Source organism: Polyergus mexicanus, unplaced genomic scaffold (genome assembly GCF_030449975.1).
Source record: "Polyergus mexicanus isolate NDT 795.1 unplaced genomic scaffold, iyPolMexi1.0 SCAF_21, whole genome shotgun sequence".
Lineage (NCBI taxonomy): Eukaryota > Metazoa > Arthropoda > Insecta > Hymenoptera > Formicidae > Polyergus > Polyergus mexicanus.
This window is the reverse complement of record NW_027223341.1, coordinates 4826127-4846572: the sequence shown is the minus strand read 5'-3', so window position 1 is coordinate 4846572 and position 20446 is coordinate 4826127. Positions and strand designations below refer to the sequence as shown.

The 20446-nt window shown below is 27.5% G+C and overlaps 2 protein-coding genes and 1 long non-coding RNA gene across 3 annotated transcripts; 2 read left to right on the top strand and 1 right to left on the bottom strand.

The window, feature by feature from the left end:
• Positions 1-3378: 3378 nt before the first annotated feature.
• Positions 3379-10615, top strand: LOC138942059 (nose resistant to fluoxetine protein 6-like). Its single transcript, XM_070312092.1, has 13 exons — positions 3379-3616; positions 5683-5930; positions 6405-6598; positions 7771-7874; positions 8197-8421; positions 8508-8721; positions 8876-9041; positions 9132-9211; positions 9293-9388; positions 9447-9576; positions 9779-9953; positions 10251-10393; positions 10469-10615. The coding sequence occupies exons 1-13, from the start codon at positions 3379-3381 to the stop codon at positions 10613-10615; spliced, it is 2160 nt and encodes a 719-aa protein (XP_070168193.1).
• Positions 10616-12575: 1960 nt separating this feature from the next.
• On the top strand, positions 12576-14378 carry LOC138941986 (uncharacterized). Its single transcript, XR_011448231.1, has 4 exons — positions 12576-12690; positions 12852-13017; positions 13591-13738; positions 14158-14378. It is a non-coding gene; the product is annotated as an uncharacterized lncRNA (long non-coding RNA).
• Positions 12920-17974, bottom strand: LOC138941985 (uncharacterized). Its single transcript, XM_070311987.1, has 8 exons — positions 17612-17974; positions 17350-17532; positions 17057-17191; positions 16498-16701; positions 15891-16094; positions 14150-14382; positions 13572-13731; positions 12920-13247 (listed from the first exon to the last, which is right to left on the bottom strand). Exons 1-8 carry the CDS (start codon positions 17811-17813, stop codon positions 13099-13101), a joined length of 1470 nt encoding a protein of 489 aa, XP_070168088.1. The 5' UTR covers positions 17814-17974; the 3' UTR covers positions 12920-13098.
• Positions 17975-20446: the final 2472 nt, after the last annotated feature.

The following is a 20446-nucleotide window of genomic DNA, read 5'->3' as shown; positions in this document are numbered from 1 at the left end:
TAATCGCGGGCTAATAAGAGCCAGAACGCGGATAGTAGTGCGTTAGTTTCATAGAAAAATAAGTTTTCTATGAAACTGAATATGTGCACAGGGCACGAAATTTACTTGGTGCTATACCAAGATTTTTTTTAAAATAATCTCAATTCGAGATTTATAATATCCCCTCTTATATTATCCCCTCTTATATTAACCCCTCTTATTATAAAGCGAATGAGAAGTATCGATGGTGTGGGGTCTGAATAGCTCAGAGGTAAGAGCAGTCGCCCGGCAAGTGAAAGACTCGGGTTCGATTCCCGATTCAGCGACTTTGCCCCAATATTTTTCTCGCCTTTGTTTATCCAGGGGGGTAAAGAGGGGTTATTATAAATCTCGAATTGAGATTATTTTCTAAAAAATCTTGGTATAGTACCAAGTAAATTTCGTGCCCTGTGCACATATTTAATTTCATAGAATTATTAAATTATATTCGACAGATTAAATTTGTTAAATGTCTCGCGTGCGGAAACTCTTCCCGGTATATAAATTAATAAATAATTATAAATTTAAAGAGACGAGATTTATAAAAGACGCTTTTATTAAAAGCATAAGATACTTATGTACGATATTATTTAAGTTATGGACTTTTGGATATCCCCAGTATATGATGTCATTATATAAATTAGAATAACGTAATTATAATTATTATATTTTTAGCAATAGATTTCCACGTCACCCATGAGGTACTATTGTTGACGCGTTTTTTTTCAGTGGTTTCTCTTGTAGGCCTAATCCACTAAAGAAAAAGAATAACGAAAAATAGCCACCAACTAAAGGAGGAAATAACAAAATTTAAAAAATATAAGTAATAATCTTAAAATTCATTAAATTAAAATTTTGTACGATTACGTCGTTCGCATGATTCGATGATGGATAGAATATCTATCTGGATATTTGAAGAACTTATTTGCATATCAACGAAGATAATGATGCATCTTTCAAACAAGAGCGTCTGTCTGTTTTAATATATTTCATTTTGGAAAAAGAACATTTACATAAATAGGTAGATTCAAACATGGAAAAAAATCGAAGACCGAAGTTTCTAAGCTTCGATTAAGTCGCTAATACGTCTAAAATTTTGAAGAGTTCTATTCCCTTTTTTCGATCGCGTTTTAAGGGAAAGATCACATTGTAAATCGCAAAGTTCCTGTTGCAGTTCTATATTTTGTTCTTTGATTTGCAGGGTAAAAGGATACTCGAGAAGAATTAGATCATTTTTAAATATCCCAAAATCACTGAACCGCGTATTAAATTGATTTATTAGTGAATCGATTAAGTAAAGATGCTTCTGAAAATTGCAATTTGTGCCATGCTCTTCGAAAAGAATCTGACAGGATGCGAAGAAATATGAAGTACCTGCCTCTATATGATTTTTAAATAATAATAATTGTCTGCGGAAAGAATCAATGGCATTAAAAAATTGAGAATCAATTTGATTACCTCTTTGAAGCTTTGAATTTAAGATATTTAAATGGTTAGTCTCAAATCAGTAATAAAAGCGAGTTCACAAAGAAATTCTAAATCTTCCCAAAAAAATTTATTTTCGTCGCATTTTGCAGTAGATAGTTCTTGCAAGAAAAGGAAGATTTCTTTTCTCATTGCAAAGAACTTTTTCAAACATTTTCCGGCACTAACATAAGCCAGCGAAGTACGCAGTATAAAAGAACATCGGTATAAACTGCGTTATGCTCTTTGAAAAAGTGTTAAAATGATGAGAAAAAAATTTATTACCATTTTTAATAAAATTAATAATTTTTATGACTGTCTGCATTTACAAAGTTTAACAGCTTTCTCGCATAACGCTTCTTGGTGAATGATGCAATGAATAATGTGAGAAATTTTAAATTTTGCTGCCTGATTAGACCGAGGAATCCATTTTGTGAGCCAGTCATTGCTTTGGCACCATCAGTTATTATAGCCGAACATTTTGTAAAGTCTACATTAAATTCTTTGAGAGCGTTTTTTACTGCTCTGAAGATATCAAGACCCGTTGTTGTGCCATGCAATGCAACTAAATCTAAAAGCTCCTCGACACATGAGAAATCGTTTTGGACAATTTGAATAAAAATACTCAATTGGCTTACGTGTCGATTACCGGTGCTTTCATCAAGACACAATGAAAAATACGAACAAGTCGCTAACGAGAATTTTAACTTATTTTTGATAGAAGACGCAATATTATTAACTATTTGAATACTAAGCGAAATGCTCGCAGCTTCGTTAATGGTTAATCTATTTGTCATAGGATTTTACTGCCTCAACGAGGCATTTTTTTATTCGCCATCAGCGAATGGCTTGGAATGTTTCGCAATAAGAAAAGAAATAGCGTACGATGCAACTACAGCTTTTTCATTATCATGACCGACGTTAGAAATTAATATATCCTGACAAATGCTATCACCTTCCTGATAAATTAATTTTAATCCTTAAAATATTTTTCATTTTTGCTGACATGCATAATTTGAATATTCTCCGGAATGTTTAATTCTATAATGCCTTTCGAGAATGTATTTTTTTATAACAGAAGGCTCATAACCACATAAAAGACAAATTATCCGATTGCGAACAAATGCGAAGAAAATATCTTCCCAAACCTTAAAGTACCGTTGCTCGTATCTCTGCTTATTTGAATCAGCCATCCTTCAGATTTTCGATGAAGAATTAAATATGAACAAGTCAATGAACTAACTATACTAACTTGAACCGAGCACTCTTTCGAAGTAAGACGTTCTGCTGACACACGCTTTAAAACAAATAACAATCGGTTAAAACAATTTCGCAATGAATTACCAGCACGCGCAGGACAAATTAATTTAATCTATTTGTATAAATGTTATTTTTCCCAACAGAAATATATCAAAATAGATAGACGCTCTCGTTTGAAAGATATATCATTATCTTCATTGATGCGAATAAGTTTTTCAAATATCTTATATTTTTTAAATTTTGTTAGTCATCCCTACTACCTAACTACCTATGTTTTTTATACTAGCCGTTGACCGAGCAAAGCGCTGACAAGCAGAGCTGCCAGTTCGTGGGAAATGGGAGCCCCCACCACTTACCACGGAACTTGCTGACAGAGACGTAGCCGCTAAGCTGCGCGGGCAGTCAATATTAAGTTAAAGTCACGCAGAATTAAATACGACAGAACGAGAAGTGAGTCTCACAACCGAAACTCGAGTCCAGACACGCGCACGCCGATATATCTGCTTATCTGTGATAAATCTTCTTATTTCAACAAAGTTACTAGTTGCATTTAATATTATTATTAAAACCAACAAAGAATAAATAAAATTCTGAAGTTTGTTACAGTTTATAATTGATATTGAAGTATTCTGCATTATGTTATTTTATCGGTTTGTGTTTATTTTATGTATTTGTGTAAATTTTGACGCCTTAATTAGTGTTTTTGCGCAAGTTAACGAATTTGACAAGAATGAATATAAAAAAGTTATTAGTAATACATTGCCTGTTTATATCGTTGCTTCGAGAGCCGATCTTATTAACTCAACTATATGCGGAAAGGAATTACGAGACTTCCGAGACGCCGTGGATCAACGAATATTGTGGAGCTTGAAAAGTAAGTAAAATTCTATTTATTTAATCATGATTATATCAAAGAATCTCGAAAATTAAAGAAAACTAATTGATAAAAAATGTATACGAAAGAGATAAAAGGTAATCAAGAGTCAGCACAGTAATTTGTGCGTAATGTTTTATCACAATCAAATTACATTGATATTTTGACTACGTGATAGACAAATTCACAAAAAGCGTACGTTTCGGTTCCTTTTTTTGGATTATCCTCAACACAATTACAAAGTATATGGAATATATTATATCAAAAATGTGACAATAATAATATGTAGAAAAAGAGTGAGTTATTTATGTTGTACAGAAGGCAAATGTTACAATGACAGATTTTGTCTCGAACATCCATGTGTTATTATTATTTATTATTGTATAGTGTGTGTCGTATGTCTCTCGAATGTTCTTGATCTCGGCTCTCTGTTTTGTGTTTAATTTGATGAATCATCTTGCTACTCTTTATTTATTTAAAAAAATTTTTAGTTTGTTATACCTCGGAAAGGTTTTCTTTTTTATTATTGATCTTTAATTATTTTCCTCCAGCTTTATAATGTCCTATCCTGTGAACATTATGTCATCTCTTAATGGCTAGAACCGATAGGAAACTTACTACGGAATCAAAGGTCAAGACATACGAGTTTTTATCTGTTAATTTGCTGAAGATGGTCCGGAAAAAGAACCAAAACGTTTATTAAAGAAGATTTCTATTCGAATTTTTTTGTGCCGACTTACTGCACCCGGTTCTTATTAGCCTATCTTTTATCCTTGTATTGATATAATTTTACGAAATATTTGGAATTTTTACATGGGGCATATGGTTTATTCAAAGAGATGTTCAAACTTTCTATCGTTATACCATAAACCGGTTTCATGAACTGGATAGAAAGATGATCCCATAATATTTAAATAGTATGGGATCTCTTATTTTAATAGAATGTGATCATTTTTCAGTTTAGTCATTGATATGATCATTATAATTTAATATTTAAAATTCAATTTTCTATTTTATTTTTAACATTTTATTTTACTATTTTTTGTTTGTATATATAATAAAATAAATTTGTATATAATTTTTTTTCTCTCTCTAATGCTACTAACCTTCAGCCGTAAAATAAAAAACTGATAATGTTACCTTATTAGTTTAATCATACATTGAGATATTTTCTTATATATTTTATTATCATATTATTATATAGTATGTCTCATGATTCGAGATTCATACATTAAGGGCGTGTTAATGAAGTCGTTTAGGGTTGAAATTGTTTAATAAACATATGTCCGTAAATGCTTCCTAATAGAACTATAACCATTGAAAGTTGATGTAAATAATGCGATTTTCTGATTTGTGATTTCTCACATATGAATTTGAATAGAATTTGTAATGCATTTGTGAATAAATAGTTAAAATAAGTTAATTGATAGTAATTTTGATAGTAATTTTATTAAGAAGCATTTACGAACATATGTTTATTAAACAATTTCAACTCTAAATGACTTTAATAACACGCCCATGGGACACCCAGTATATTAAGATGTACAGTAATGTTATTTTCTGCAAAAATATAAAACTTATTGAGAAAAATTATTTAAAATTCTCTGTTTCTAACATGATTCTATGATTATTAAATAATAACAATATAACACAAATTGTATAAGTATTCAATAATCTAATTCCCGATATTCTAATTCTCTCTCCTAGTTGCATCAATGTTATTTTGGTTTTAAGCGAGATTTAAAACTATATTGGCTTTTGACAATAGTCAATGTCATTTGGCGTTTGGCTTTAAGCTTTAGACTATAATTTAATCTTTGATTAGTTTAAAGTCTAATAAAGCCAAAAGACATATGACATTAATTATTACCAAAAGCCAAAAAAGTTTTAGATCTCGCTTAAAGCTAAAAAAACATTGGTGCGATCAGGTCTAAATAATGAAATATTTAAAGATTACTTTTTAAATTCAACAATGAATGAAAACATTGATGATGTACTAATAATAAATAAAAATTATTGTTCAATATTTATGTTTAAATAATAATTGTTTATTTTATATTTTTGAGTGCTGGATTCTAGCGGGGGATTTAAACCAGGCTTTCTTTATGGAAATAATTACTGGCTAGGGAGTCGTAGTCAATGTCTCGATACAATGAATACAGCTCCTCTAGAAATCGCAGAACGGCATATATTAAATAATACGATATATCGTGATCCACAAAAGGAATTTCCGCCTTTCGAAGTAAATTACTTTGTTTCTCATTTCACACACAACAGTACTCTTCAATACCATATGAATGTCGATACCAATGAAGTAAGTTCATTTTTATAAAATAAGCTTCTCTCTCTTTTTCTCTCTACCCATACATAAAGTTAGTTAGAAAGAATATCAAATTATAAATTAAATTAAAGCCAGTGAACTAATATAGATTTTTCAATTTTTTATCAAATTATATATATAATTGTCTGTCACAAACTCTGAGGAACGATAGGTTTCGTATCGCGTACCTCAGAGTTTGTCGCAGTGATCCTGAATCACTCAGTACATATTATTAGCAATAATATATATATATATATATATATATATATACAATATTAAATAACAAACTAATCATAGATATTATGTTTTTTCTTAAATCTTAAAATAAACTCTGATTTGTTTCTTTTAAACATTCTAATATACATAATTATATAAGGTGCATTTATAAAATGTTCTATATTATATAATATATGTACATATACACACAAAAGTATTTTAATATGTACTATACAATATATTCTGTTTTAGGATTTAATTACGCTCGGCCTTTGTTTACCAGCATCATGTTCTATAAATGATCTAACTTTAATTCTGGAAAAAATATTTCGCGATAGAATTTTTTCTATCAGTGACCTTTATTCCGTGGATTTCAAATTGATCGAGATTAAAAATCTAAAAGACGATCAACAATGGTTATCTAATGATGCAATATTTTTCATCTGGTATATAAAAAAATCAAAGAAAATATATAATTAATAATATACAGATGTTTCAGAAGTAGAGGTCCATCGCTCGAGAGGTTATTGAGGACCCACAAACAAGAAAAAAAACTTAGTATAAACATAGGTCCGGAAATGCGTTGTTTTCAAATTATCGCCATTTTTGTAGAAATTTCAAATTGCTTCGCTTTGGAATTTTATTGTCAAAACTGAAAGAAGAGATGGTTTTTATGAATGAAACACTCTGTTATAAAATAATAATTATTTTACCAGCAAATAACAATATATTACTCAAAAAAAATAAGGAACACTTCTCATCCGCTAAAAAATAGGTTATTTTTAAAACGCTGAAACTCCGTGAAGAAATCATCAGACCAAAAATTAAAAAACATTTTGAATCTTGAAGTTTTAACTTTTTAGCGCGTTTTTTGGTAGTTTTAAAAGAGAGAACTAATCAGAGCATCGCGGAAAAGAGGCAACAATATCAATAACATGACCTTTTTAGAGAGGAATTTTCTAGTTTTTTTCATTTTCTTTTTTTTTTTTTTTGGACCGAGTCACACGATTTTGAAACTAAACTAGTATCTCTTAAACATTCTTTTTAAGGCACAGAATTGAAAAAATAAAAAAAATATAAAAAATTCGATAGTCTGTTAAAGTTAAAACTTCAGACTTTTTTAATTTTAATCTGATATCGCCGAGTATCGACATTATTTCTAAAAAATACAGGTTTCAAAATCAAGTAACTCGGTCAAAAAAATTATTAAAAAATAGCATTTTGTAGGTAAAATGTTATAGTTTATGAAACTTGAAATAAATTTTTCGAGAAAAATTTTTTTATCGAGCTGCAAAGTATCAAAACTACGTAATTTTAAGAACAAAACAATGTATTCGTTTTTAAAGCACAGAACAAGAAAAATATAAAAATCTGAGAAAACTGTTGAGAGCGCGATAAAGTTAAAATTTTAAGTTTCAAAATGCTTTTTAAATTTTTTTCTTACGATGATTTTTCGCGGATTTAAACGGCTCAAAAATAGCCTAATTTTTAGTGTATAAAATACTGTTTTTTAGTCTTTGTTTTTTGAATAGTGAATAATAACAATCAAATTTTTGTATGGCTTTCAAAATTTTGAAATAATAGAGAGATATATTTTGTATTTATTTTATAATTGTAGTGTTTTAGCGCTTACTTTTTTTATGATGATAATTGGAACAATGTACGATATATTCGTGCATCAAAAATATTTACTTGCAAAAGATAAAACTAATACTACAGCTAGTAAGTATCGTATTTAAATTATTCGTAATTTTGTTTATGTACAATATTATATTTGTATTTGAAAATCACGCTTATGCACATTAAAATGATATTTGACTATTTAAAATCAGTGTATTTTCAAGTCGAATAATTTAATAAGGAAATATTTTAATAAAGATCAGCAAAAATTTATACATAGATTTATATATTAATAGTCATCTTGTATATGCATATATTTTTTTAAGTTTAAATAATGCTTCTTTCTTCAAGTTTCCTTATTTAGTTAAAGCATATGTTGATTTTTATATAAATATATTACTGAAAATTCTATCTTGCGATATAGATGTGGAGAACATGTCCGAGGAAATGGAAATAACATCTTTATTTTCACATCGAGAAAATAGAATTGGAAAAATACTGATATGTTTTTCTGTATACACAAATACAAAAATAATATTCAGCACAAAATTGGATGCTAACGCAATACCTACTATTCACGGTTTAAAATTTCTGACTATGAATTGGATAATTCTTCTTCATACAATATTCTTCATGTTGAATTATATCGGTAAGTAATTCGAAAAAGACTTATAGAATTAATACATATATACATCTTGTTTTCTATATATAACAGAGATTATTTTGTATATATAGACAATAAAACATTCTTATGGAGAATCATTCCGGATTTCTACATTCAAGTATTAAGTAACATAATCATACCGACAGATACCTTCTTATTTACAAGCGGATTTTTAGTAACCTATTTATATTTGAAGGATAAGATGGGTAAAGATAAAACCACATCTGTTAATTACAAAGCAAAATTAAATGAATTCTTTATTCATATAATAAAAAGATTTGTTCGGTACGTTTTTCTCGCTTATTATCTTTATTTATACAGGCAATAAATAAGAACAATGCATATAAAAACAATTTAGAAATAAAATTTAACTTAATAATATTATCTCTTTTTATGTATTGTATATATATATTTATATCTCAAAACAATTTATATTAAGGTTGACACCTGCCTACATGATGATGATAGGAATACTGCAATTAAATTCGGCTTGGTACGACAAGAATTCACAATTTTATCCAAATTATAGATTGCACGAAATTTGTACGAAATATTGGTGGAGAAATTGTTTATACATAAATAATCTGTTCGATCTCGATTCGATGGTATATAAATATATTTTAAATAATTATAATTAGTTCAATTTTGCTTAAAAAATATTAAAATTTTATTTTATATTTCCTATTTTCTTATAGTGCATGATTTGGAGTTGGTATTTAGCCAATGACATGCAATATTTTATAATTGCTACTGTGCTACTGATTTTGTCAACTGTGTAAGTCGATGTATCGAGGATATTATAATCAGCACAATATATTGGGTATATATTTAAATAAATATAAATTGCTAATTTTAGGTACTTTTACATGACTGTTGTCGTATTGGGTGCACTTTTAATAGGCTCTATTGTACTTACTGGTTATATTTCATATATTTACGAATATATTCCGACGTAAGTAATAAAAACATTTTACTAATTATAAGATTACTTAAATATTGTCTTATTGCAGATTTGACGAACAATATAGACTTTTTAGTGTTTTGTACTATCCCCCATGGATCAGAATAGGACCATATATTATTGGGATAATTACAGGTTACATTGTAAGAAGACTAAATAAAAAATTGGTCTTGAGAAAAGTAAAGTATAATTTGATTATCATATGACTTTTTAATGTGAAAAATAAGCAATTATTAAACAATTATAAAAATAGTTACAAATGACTTACATGAATAGATGATTTTATTTAATTATTGATATATTACTTTATATATATTAATATATTTATATTTTAATTAAATATTTGTGAATTTTTACAATTTGTGTACAATTTACTTTCAGAAAATTGTAATTTTATGTTGGTGTCTTGGGAGCGCGTGTATTATTTTCGTATTATTAGGCTTTTATGAACGAAACGTATCTATTCTGTATGCTGCTGTTTATGTTGCATTAAGTAGAACACTTTGGGCCATAGGTATAGCATGGATTGTAATAGCGTGTTTTACTAAGCATGGTGGTTAGTACATTTCATAAAATATATATAACAAATCTTATCACATACATATACACATTTGCACATAAATCTACGCAAATAAGTTGTAATATTATAATTAATATAACAATAATATTGTGTAATTTTATTCCTTGCATCTCTCATTTAATTTATTTTTAATTTACACTTTTATAAGTTTTTTTCTAATAGCATAACGCATAAAAATAATTCTATAATTTTAAAAAAGTCTTATTTTTATCATCACACACACACATATATATATATATATATATATATACAAATTATTTTATTGTGTTGCAGGTATTGTTAATCAGTTATTATCGTCGAAAGTCTTCATCCCTTTTAGCAAACTTACTTATTGTGCTTATCTCGTAAATCCCTTCGTCATACAATCGATTCGTTCCTTTAGTGAAACATCCGTTCATTTGGAATTACTGCCTTTGGTAAGTAAAGATTATCTCTAAAATTTCGATACTAACAAAAGATTTTTTATCAATTCATTTATTATCAATTTTTAGATTCCAATGTTTATAGGATACTTGATGATTAGTTATATTTGCGCTTACGTATTGTCTTTAATGGCAGAAATACCATATATTTTACTAATGCGAATGTTCCTTCAATCTCGCAAGAACAGAAGATATACATGTCGCAAAAGATTGTAATTTTGCATATTAAATTATTATTAAAATATGTAATATTTAATATGTTATATTAGGTATATAATATAATGTAATATTGAAATACATTAATGTAAATACAACATCTTTCATTTAATAAAAAATTTTTTGTTTTATCAAGGGACATTGTCGTTTTGCGCCATGTCAAGCGTAATACACAGACAGATTATACATCTATACGCGGCTCACTAGTTGAGTATATTTTATACTTAGTTGAGTGTACTTTAAATTATTGGATCTCATTATCAGTAACGTTTGAATCGATCAAATTCCTAATAGACTTTTAATCGATAGTTTGATTTTTTTCTATTATTTATGCAATGCGCCCAGCAAACACATATTATAACAGTTATATAACATTCGAGTCAAAAATTAAAATAACAGCGTTATATTTTTATTATATAATTGTTATATATCATCTGTTTATTGTTGCTATATAATATACTAGCAAACACATATTATAACAATTATATAACATTGGAATAAAAAATTAAAATAACAACTGTTATATATTTATTATGTAAATTTATATACCATCTGTTTACTGTTGCTATACCCACACGGAACATGACATCTATTAGACGTCCATATAACCTCCATAGCTCCATGCGACATCTATCTCCACAGTGGATATTGTATAGATTTCTAATAGAAATCCATATTATGTCCACGGTAGACGTCGTCTCTAAATCCATAATGGATGTCCATTAGACATCTGTTATGGATGTATGATAGATTTATACACATTTTCTAACAAAGTAAAATTTAATTTTTATTTGTCTTATTTAAAATTTTCATTGTTAGTTAATGTTTTGAGAGTATACTTAAAAATTTGTTGTGATATTATATATTCTATTTTTAATTTATAAACAATACAAATTTTTATTGAAAATTTTTATTAAACTTTAAAATATAATTAACAAAATTTTAAGATAAAGAATTTTCTTCGATATCAAAATTTTTTACACAATTCATAACATATATCAGCAATTTATTACTAAAGGAAGAAAATTCTTAATTTTTAGATTGAAACTAGAGATAATTGAATTATTCATATTATATAATTGGTTTGTGTTTCGTAAAATCAAAAATATATTGTTCTTAATACAATTATTTACGCAAACAGAAAAATGAATAAATAATACATATCCAACAATCCCTACGAAAAATTTTTTTTTTAGTTATTGCCTGTAAATGTATTGTATATAATTTTTTATTGAAAAGAAAAATATTTTTTCGGTTTTATTGATAAATTTGAATTAAGTTATAATTGTATATATTATCATATATAACCGATATGAAATAAATTTGCAAATATTTTTAACGGTACAATTAATAAATTAAGAAGATTTCGCACTTTTTCGATCAGTCGGTTCTATTTTCATCTTAATAGTAAAAGGAAGATAATTGTAAACACACAAAAATGAAAAAATTGTGAAAAACCTTTTTCTATTTATTGTAAAACCAATAACAAATACAAATCATATAAATAAGAAATATTTTGCAGTAATTGATGATAACACACGAATCTGTGTCAATAAAAATTTCATAAAATAAAAATTTTTATTAACACAGATGCATATGTTCGATTATTATATGCAATCTTAATATATTTATAATGCGCGTAACTCGAAAAACTATATAACTTTTATTATTAATTAAAATGTGGATATAAATTGTCCATGCACATCTGAAACATATGTAAAATCTATTATAATAGGCTTATTTTTAGACAGTAAGCGAATTGACCAATCATAATCGAGATTCACTAGGGTTATTTCGAGAGTACTCAATTGTGATTGATCAATTTGTTTACCGTCTAAATCTTACTGTTTTTATATTTTTCTAATGGCTCTCAATACTGAAAATTTATAATTTACATAACATATACTATTGATATTCAATATTAGCAGTGAATATCAAAACCCAGTCCATTCTACTTAAAGCCAATGGCTTTTACAGAAACATAAGCAATAGTAGTGTACAAATAGTGTCGGAAATAATCTATAATTAAAGAGCCATGCAAATTTAATTTCAATATACAGTGATGAGCGTGAATGGTGAGTATAGATACATATAAAAATCTAAACATATAAAAAATAAACATTATTCTGAATACGAGTTTAGAAAATTGTGTGTTAAAACAATAATATATTTCTCCCCTTCTTATCTTTTCGCTATATCTACTCATATCTTGTATTAATTTTTTTTTTTTTTTTAGGAAGTCTCAGACTTGCGATATAATAAGCTATTGGAAACTTGCACATCGCATTTCATCAGTGACTGTTTCATAAAAAGAGCTGAAAACGAACTTACGTACATTATTGCAAGTGAAAATAACTGCGAAATATGCAAATAATTCTATAACACAACGTACAATAGAATTTGTATGTAATATGTTGCCAGTAATGATTAAAATAATTAATATTTCATACCTTTTGACATTATTAATATACCTTTCCAGTTCTTTATTCTGATAAATTAGAAACGTTGCCTTCGCATCTATGGGTCCGCTTCTTCTCATTTTCATGTCTCGCTTTTGAATGTCGAAACCACTCCATAACCCTTCGTTGTATTTTGCCCTGATCGGAATCTGGGATATTGTGAAGTATGGATCCTAAAAATATTTTCATTATTTTAATTTTTTCTTCTATACTAATTGATTGATGACTATAGTAATTCATAGTGTATTATCTTTGTTTAATAATTATTTCTAAGTTATACAATGTAAAAATGGAAATAAAATTTAATTCATCAAAAACTTTTTAAATTTGATTAAAGTAATAATCATAAATATATCTATATATGATACAGAATGTTCCATGGCAAGTTATTGAAACTAATTAGCTGTCATTTTTACACGCATATAGAGAGGAAAAAAAATAAAATATCTTCTAACAGAAGATATTTTGCAGTTGTATTTACATATAAACAAACTTACTGAAAATAACTTTCATTAGTTCCAATTTATGCAGTGGCTCTTTTCCGCGTCGGCCTTCCCAGTTATATTTCTCCGCCAATTTATTTGAGAATGTTTTATACAACGTTCTCTTTACGGCATCATCGACGCATGTTCCTCCGATAGATTTGATATATACGCGCTATAAGGTAAGAGTAAAAGTAATATATTATTAGATTAAATAAAGTAATGTCTTTTTCTTAACAATCTTCAATCATTTTCTATAGCAATTTTAAGTGATTAATATCTCTGATAATATCTAATAAATAATTAATAATAATTTTAAATGATTAATACATCTCATGAAATGTGATAATCTTATAAGTAAAAAAAACCAGCTTTTTACGCTTAATTATTTTAATTGGGATTATTTATATGTATAAAATTAAAATAGGGATTAAAATTTCTGAAAAGGACATACAATGTTTTTACTGTGGAAAAGTTTACCTAAGATTGATTATATAATGTACTTATAAAAGATTTGATAATAATTGTGAAATACATATATATATATATATATGACTATTATATTGTATATAAATTTATATGCGTTAACTTACTATTTCAGTGTTATGTTGGGAATCTGAAACTTTCAAAATCTCCTCAACTTCCGCTAATTGGGCTACAGTTTGCAACGGAAACCGATTTTCAGCGTCACCAAAAGAAAATTTCGTACTTGCACATTCTGTGCTTTTATTAGTTCTTTCAACTAAAATATCTAATAAGCTCAATGCTTGTCTCATATCATATTTTATAGTCACTATTTCTCTTGTTAATCTCTTGAAATGATCCACTATAAATAGCATTTATTATTAATAAACGGTTATATATATATATATATATATATATATATATATATATATATATATATATATACACTTATAATGTATAAATAGCATATACATGTATATAATATATATAAATAAATGTATATAAATGTATATAATAATATAATAAAATGTAATAAGTATAGTAAATTAAATATATAAATTGTATATAAAACATATAAATTAGTGGCATTACATACGTTGCTTTTTCAAAAAATATAGCAGACAAGAACATATATTGTATTTCGATATATTATACAATTTTACTAATGAATGAAATAAAATGTAGATTATTGCATTTTTTTTTAAATTGATAGTTCTATATGAAAATATTTATTATTATTGTTATCTTTCGCATATCTATTATATAAAAGTTATATAAAACTATAAAAAAATAATAATAATAATATATATAGATTTTATTAAAAATTTTAGAAATAGGTAAAAGTTGTAATACCTATTATTTTTAAATTTGTATAGAAAACAATTTAACACGTATAAATAAAGGCCTTACAATTGCTAAATCTGCTCACAATACACAATTGCTAAACTCTATTACAGTTGCAAAATTTCTATATGTACACCATTTATTTCAAATATATATATATGGACCGTTTATTTTGAAAGTGGTGTAAGTCCTTTTTTTAAAAAAATGAGATATGACGTAATTTATTCTTAATTTAGTGTAAACTTTTTGTTTATAACTAGTTAGTATTTAATATCTTAAAAAATGCCAATGCTTTGTTCAATTTAAAATTGGCCGGTAAAAGAAATTGCGTAACCATTGATTATGAAAGTGGTGTAAGTCCAATTTCCATCACGATGCCAGGCCTATTACATACGAAAAATATAAGGATATGCAGCAGCTATTACCTTATATACCTCCTGTGCATCATGAATATTTCAAAACACTGCCACATGAAGAGCATAAATAATTAATAATACCAATATCTTGTGTTAAGTTTAACAATATATAAATATAATTAACGTTCAAAATAAAAAATACAAATTCTATTTTATTTCTTGTTATTATTTATAAACAAAATTGGATTAATATGAAATATATTTTAAGTGATATTTGTTATTTCAAAATTGAAATTAAATGATATTTACAATTGACTAATTATGAAAGTGGTGTAAGTCCATTTGCAGCCTGGAAATATATATTATTTTAGTTAAATTCGCCTAAAAGAAATTTATATAATCAAATTACATATTGATAAATTAGTACAAACATTCCCAGACTTCACATAATTAACCTATATTTTTTAATTGTCAGATCTGCTAACATTTAATTTTCTCGAAACAAAAGAAAATGGACTTGCACCACTTTCAAAATAAACGGTCCATATATATATAATAAATGGTGCATGCGTGTGCGTATGCGTGTGCGTGTGTGCGTGCGTGCATGTGTGTTCGTACGTATGTGTGTGTGTGTGTTCATATTATATTTATATGCATTACATTTACTTACCAATTGCAGTTTGTGAAAACTGATGATTTAAATCATCATTTTCCTTTTCCTTTACATATCGGTTTCTTTGCATACAGCTAGATCGATCAACTTCCTCCATTTTATTAATATGTCGGTGTATTAAATTGTCTCCATTTTTCTCTCTTGTAGCAATGTTAAACGCTTCTTCATCTCTTTCGTACAAAATACCATAACCATTCGCATCTGCACATAAAATATATTATAAATACATTTAGCATACAAAATAGAAGTTAGAAGAAAAATTGAATTTTGACAAGATATATGTAAACTTTATGAGTGCACACACATATATATTATTCTATATATACATATATGTATATTTCGTCGTATATCCATATATGTATATATAAAATATGTAGGCACACAATTTTTAAGATATTATTAATATTGTATATGTATTATTTTAAATATTGTATGTAAAAAATTATGTATACTTTTTTAAATTTATAATTGCTGATAATATTAATGATAAATATGAAATATATATGTATAAAATTAATGGCGTGCGCGCGCGCGCGTGGTGTGTGTGTGTGTGGGCATGTGTATGTGTGTATATATTATATTTATATGCATTACATTTACTTACCAATCGCAGCTTGTGAAAATTGATGATTTAAATTATTATTTTCCTTTTCCTTTATATATTGGTTTCCTTGCGTACAGTTAGATCGACCAACTTCCTCCATTTTATTCATATGTCGGTGTATTGAATTGTCTCGATTTTTCTCTCTTGTAGCAATGTTAAGCGCTTCTTCATCTCTTTCGTACAAAGTACCATAATCATTCGCATCTGCACATAAATTATATTATAAATACATTTAGCATTCAAAATAGGAGTTAGAAAGAAAATGGAATTTTGACAAGTTATATATGTAAACTATATGAGTATAGTACATATATATATTATTCTATATATACATATATGTATATTTCGTCGTATATCCATATATGTATAGATAGAATATGTAGGCACACAATTTTTAAAATATTATTAATATTGTATATGTATTATTTTAAATATTGTATGTAAAAAATTATGTATACATTTTTAAATTTATACTTACTGATAATATTAATTATAAGTATGAAATTTTATATAATATTATATGCATTGTTACATGGAGATATGTAATAAATTTGCTCACCTTGCAAAGATGATGAGTAGGAGCTCAAGTTTGAAATTTGTGATGATACTTTGTATTTTTTTGCAGAATCCCAAGAACGTGTAATGGATGCACTTTCACATTGTACTGTTTCGTTTGTATTGCACAGTCGTTGACCTTTCATATTGATAAAATAAAATATAATGTTAAAATATAAGAGAGATATATATGAATTTTATATATATATATATATATATATATATATATATATATATATAAAATTCATTATATATATATATATATATATATACGCGATTAGAATTGTTTATAATTACGTTTTGCAGGAGGACATGGAGCAGGTGGCAAAATTGCACTTGTGCATGACTCTTCTTCGCTTTCGGATGAAGATAAAACTTTCCTCGCTCTATATTTTCTATAAGATTTAGCTTCTTTCTCAGTATCCATATCTGACGTGTATAAGGTCTTTTCTGCTTTCGCATCAGCCTTTTGTAAAGACGCTGAAAATGTTGTAAACATTTAGTATTATGAATAGGTAAAACTTAACAGCAATAAAAGCTATTTTATTGAAATACTTACAATACTCGCCAAAAATCCGATTAATTTTAAAGGAAGGCCAATCAGAATTTGGTATTTCCTCTTTTTCAATTGCCTTTCGCAGTCTTAAATCCGTTTTGAAATGTGAAGGATATTTGCATACATCCTCACTTTGTAACCAAATTTTGGGTATTACTTGGATACCATCGGAGAATTCTACGACGATAAATCCTCGATTCGACATCTTCCTGTGAAATTATACAAAAGAGCTTCTACGAGTAATATTGTAAACAAGATTTCAATTTGTATAGATTATTGTGTATCAGAAATCATTTTAATTTTTTATTTTATTGTCATATTTTATTTTGCTTTTATTGTCAGAATTTATTTTAATTTTTTATTAAACAAATTAAAGCGCAATATACAAATATTATTAATATGTAGTGCTTATAAGCGGTATTACTGCGAAATATCTTTCATTCCTGTATGGCAATTTTACGAATTTATGACTGATTTTATGCAAAGGCCAGGTTTGAATGTCAGATAATTGACTTACTTTAAATATACCCAAATGAATAGAACTGCATGGATTATTATAAAGTTCTTCAACAATTTTGAATTTACGACCTATTGCAATATAATTACCTTCACTCGACGTTGCGATATTTTCCAAACAGACAATATCTTTTTCTATGAGACAACAATTATCAGAAGATTTGATTGAAATAATAAAATGGGGAAATTCAACCTTCAAAAATTGTGGATTGAAACAACCTGATATCAACGGTCCTTTTTCGTGTGAATTCTTTACACTTATTTTTGATATATCTGCATCGTCAGATTTGATTTTATAAAAACTCATTTCCGCATAACGATTGCTAATTTGCTCTAATGGTTTCTCAGATTTTTTCAAAAGAGATTTTAATTCTTTCATAAAATTTTCAAATGGAAAGGCACTAAAAGTATCTAATGGCCCAAATTGTTTTACGCTGTCAGTTATGTGAAGAAGACCGTGAAAATTATGGGATACAAATTCGGGCCCGTAAATTTTGATAAAACATTCAACAAAATGTTTCAATAATTTATTCGCATATTCAATATATTCAACTGTACTATTATTTTGACATAAAATCCGAACAGCAACATGTAAAGTAAGAAAATTTGAAAATATATCAGGATTTACTTCTTTTTGTAATATAACAGGACCGGTATATAACAAAAATTGTCTTAATTCGGTTGCTTTCCACTGTGCAAAATCGTGAATTTCTCGCGGTCTTCTTGCAAATTCTTTTGGAATAAGATGCCTAATATCGAGAAGAAATTGAGAAACATTTTTTATTCGTTGCGAGGATAAACATCTAGCTTTAAGAGGACCACTTATCCATAATTTTATCAACTTCCTAACAACGCCAATGCATATCATATGCATGTAATCTAATGGAATTTGAGATACAATGTCAAAATTTGGAATGTTTAATAAAATAGAACAACCGAGATGATATTCTTCTTGAGTTTGATTACGAAAATTAGCGTCTGTTCTTTTTTGCCAGTCAGAATTGGGAAAACAAATTCTGTTAGCGATGAATTCACCTTCAATTGTACATTTTGTGCAGCTAAAATAACCACTATGTCCTTTAGTAAGTGTAATGAAAGATTTAGCAGGAGCATCACATATGATAGAGTGTATTGACACTGGAAATGTTGTTTCATTGTTATTAGTTATGCCCTTATTAATCAAAATATTTATATCTTTTATAAATTGTTTTAAAAATTCATTTGCATCCGCTGGTTTGGTTTTGCCAAAATAGCAACCAATTAGAAATACTTTTCCATAAGGCATGATTCGACCTAAAATGGGCCATAATTGATTTGAATTGGATCGAGATATCGGCACACCATCAATACCGATTTGAATCTGAATAGAAGATGAAACTGTACTATTACTTGTAGATAAAAATTGTAGAACACCATGTTCAATACCAAAATGACAATATTGACCAGGAAATATGTCAGTAATAACAGAAGATCGTGGTGTACGTAGTAATGTCTTTGCACATTTTGGTAAATTAAAAAAAAATTGATGTACTTTTTTTAAACCAGATAATAAATGTGATAAAGCTACATGAGAAATACGATACGTGATAGCCCATTGTACTAAGAATGCCTCAAAATCATTGTTTTCTTTTTCTGAATTATTATTCTCTCTTATTAAAGTTTCGTGCGAAAATATATTGTTCAAAGAAGCATCAGATTCGGAAATATTCGTTTCATCGGAAAATGGTAAATTTTTTGTCTCTTGTACAATTTCGGAAAGAGCGTTATTGATATTGACATGTACAATTTTATCATTGTCATTATTTAAAGTGGAATTACTTACAGTTACGCACGAATTTACTCTAGGTTTTTCATTACAAATAAGTGGAAATAATTCATCACTCTCTTCTCTAATTAATTTACGGCGATATCTCGTTGAAATATGCGAAGACAGATATTTACGCTTCGGCATAGCTGATTGAATGTATGTATTATTTTGTAATGTTTAACAGTACTCTGCGTTGATATGTACTACATATTCAAGCAAAAACTATTTCATAAAGATTACAGGTTACAGATTTTACTTGCCTTATTTTCTGGATAGCTCTTGTTGTCCAATATAGTATATTGTTCAATATGCTCACCACTGATTTAATAATTTTCTTTGCTAATCGCAATACATGCGTCTAACACAGTCCACAGCTCGGAAGAAGAAGACCCGCAGCCGCAGTAGCAACAACATCCGTTGCTATAGTAACTAGGGCCTTGTTAAAGCTCGTTGCTATGCGCTCGGGTCTTCTCTTCCGAGCTGTGGACTAGTACTCTGCGTTGATACCACTGCTT

What these genes read in the sequence shown, in the direction of transcription:
- LOC138942059 (XM_070312092.1), top strand. Translation starts at nt 3,379, where the DNA reads ATGTTATTTTATCGGTTTGTGTTTATTTTATGTATTTGTGTAAATTTT. An exon ending in AATATTGTGGAGCTTGAAAA is followed by an intron (nt 3,617 to 5,682) that starts GTAAGTAAAATT and finishes TATATTTTTGAG; the next exon opens with TGCTGGATTCTAGCGGGGGA. An exon ending in CTACTGATTTTGTCAACTGT is followed by an intron (nt 9,212 to 9,292) that starts GTAAGTCGATGT and finishes TGCTAATTTTAG; the next exon opens with GTACTTTTACATGACTGTTG.
- LOC138941985 (XM_070311987.1), bottom strand. Translation starts at nt 17,813, where the DNA reads ATGTCGAATCGAGGATTTATCGTCGTAGAATTCTCCGATGGTATCCAA. An exon ending in CTACTCATCATCTTTGCAAG is followed by an intron (nt 16,702 to 17,056) that starts GTGAGCAAATTT and finishes ATTTATGTGCAG; the next exon opens with ATGCGAATGATTATGGTACT. An exon ending in CCCAACATAACACTGAAATA is followed by an intron (nt 13,732 to 14,149) that starts GTAAGTTAACGC and finishes CTTACCTTATAG; the next exon opens with CGCGTATATATCAAATCTAT.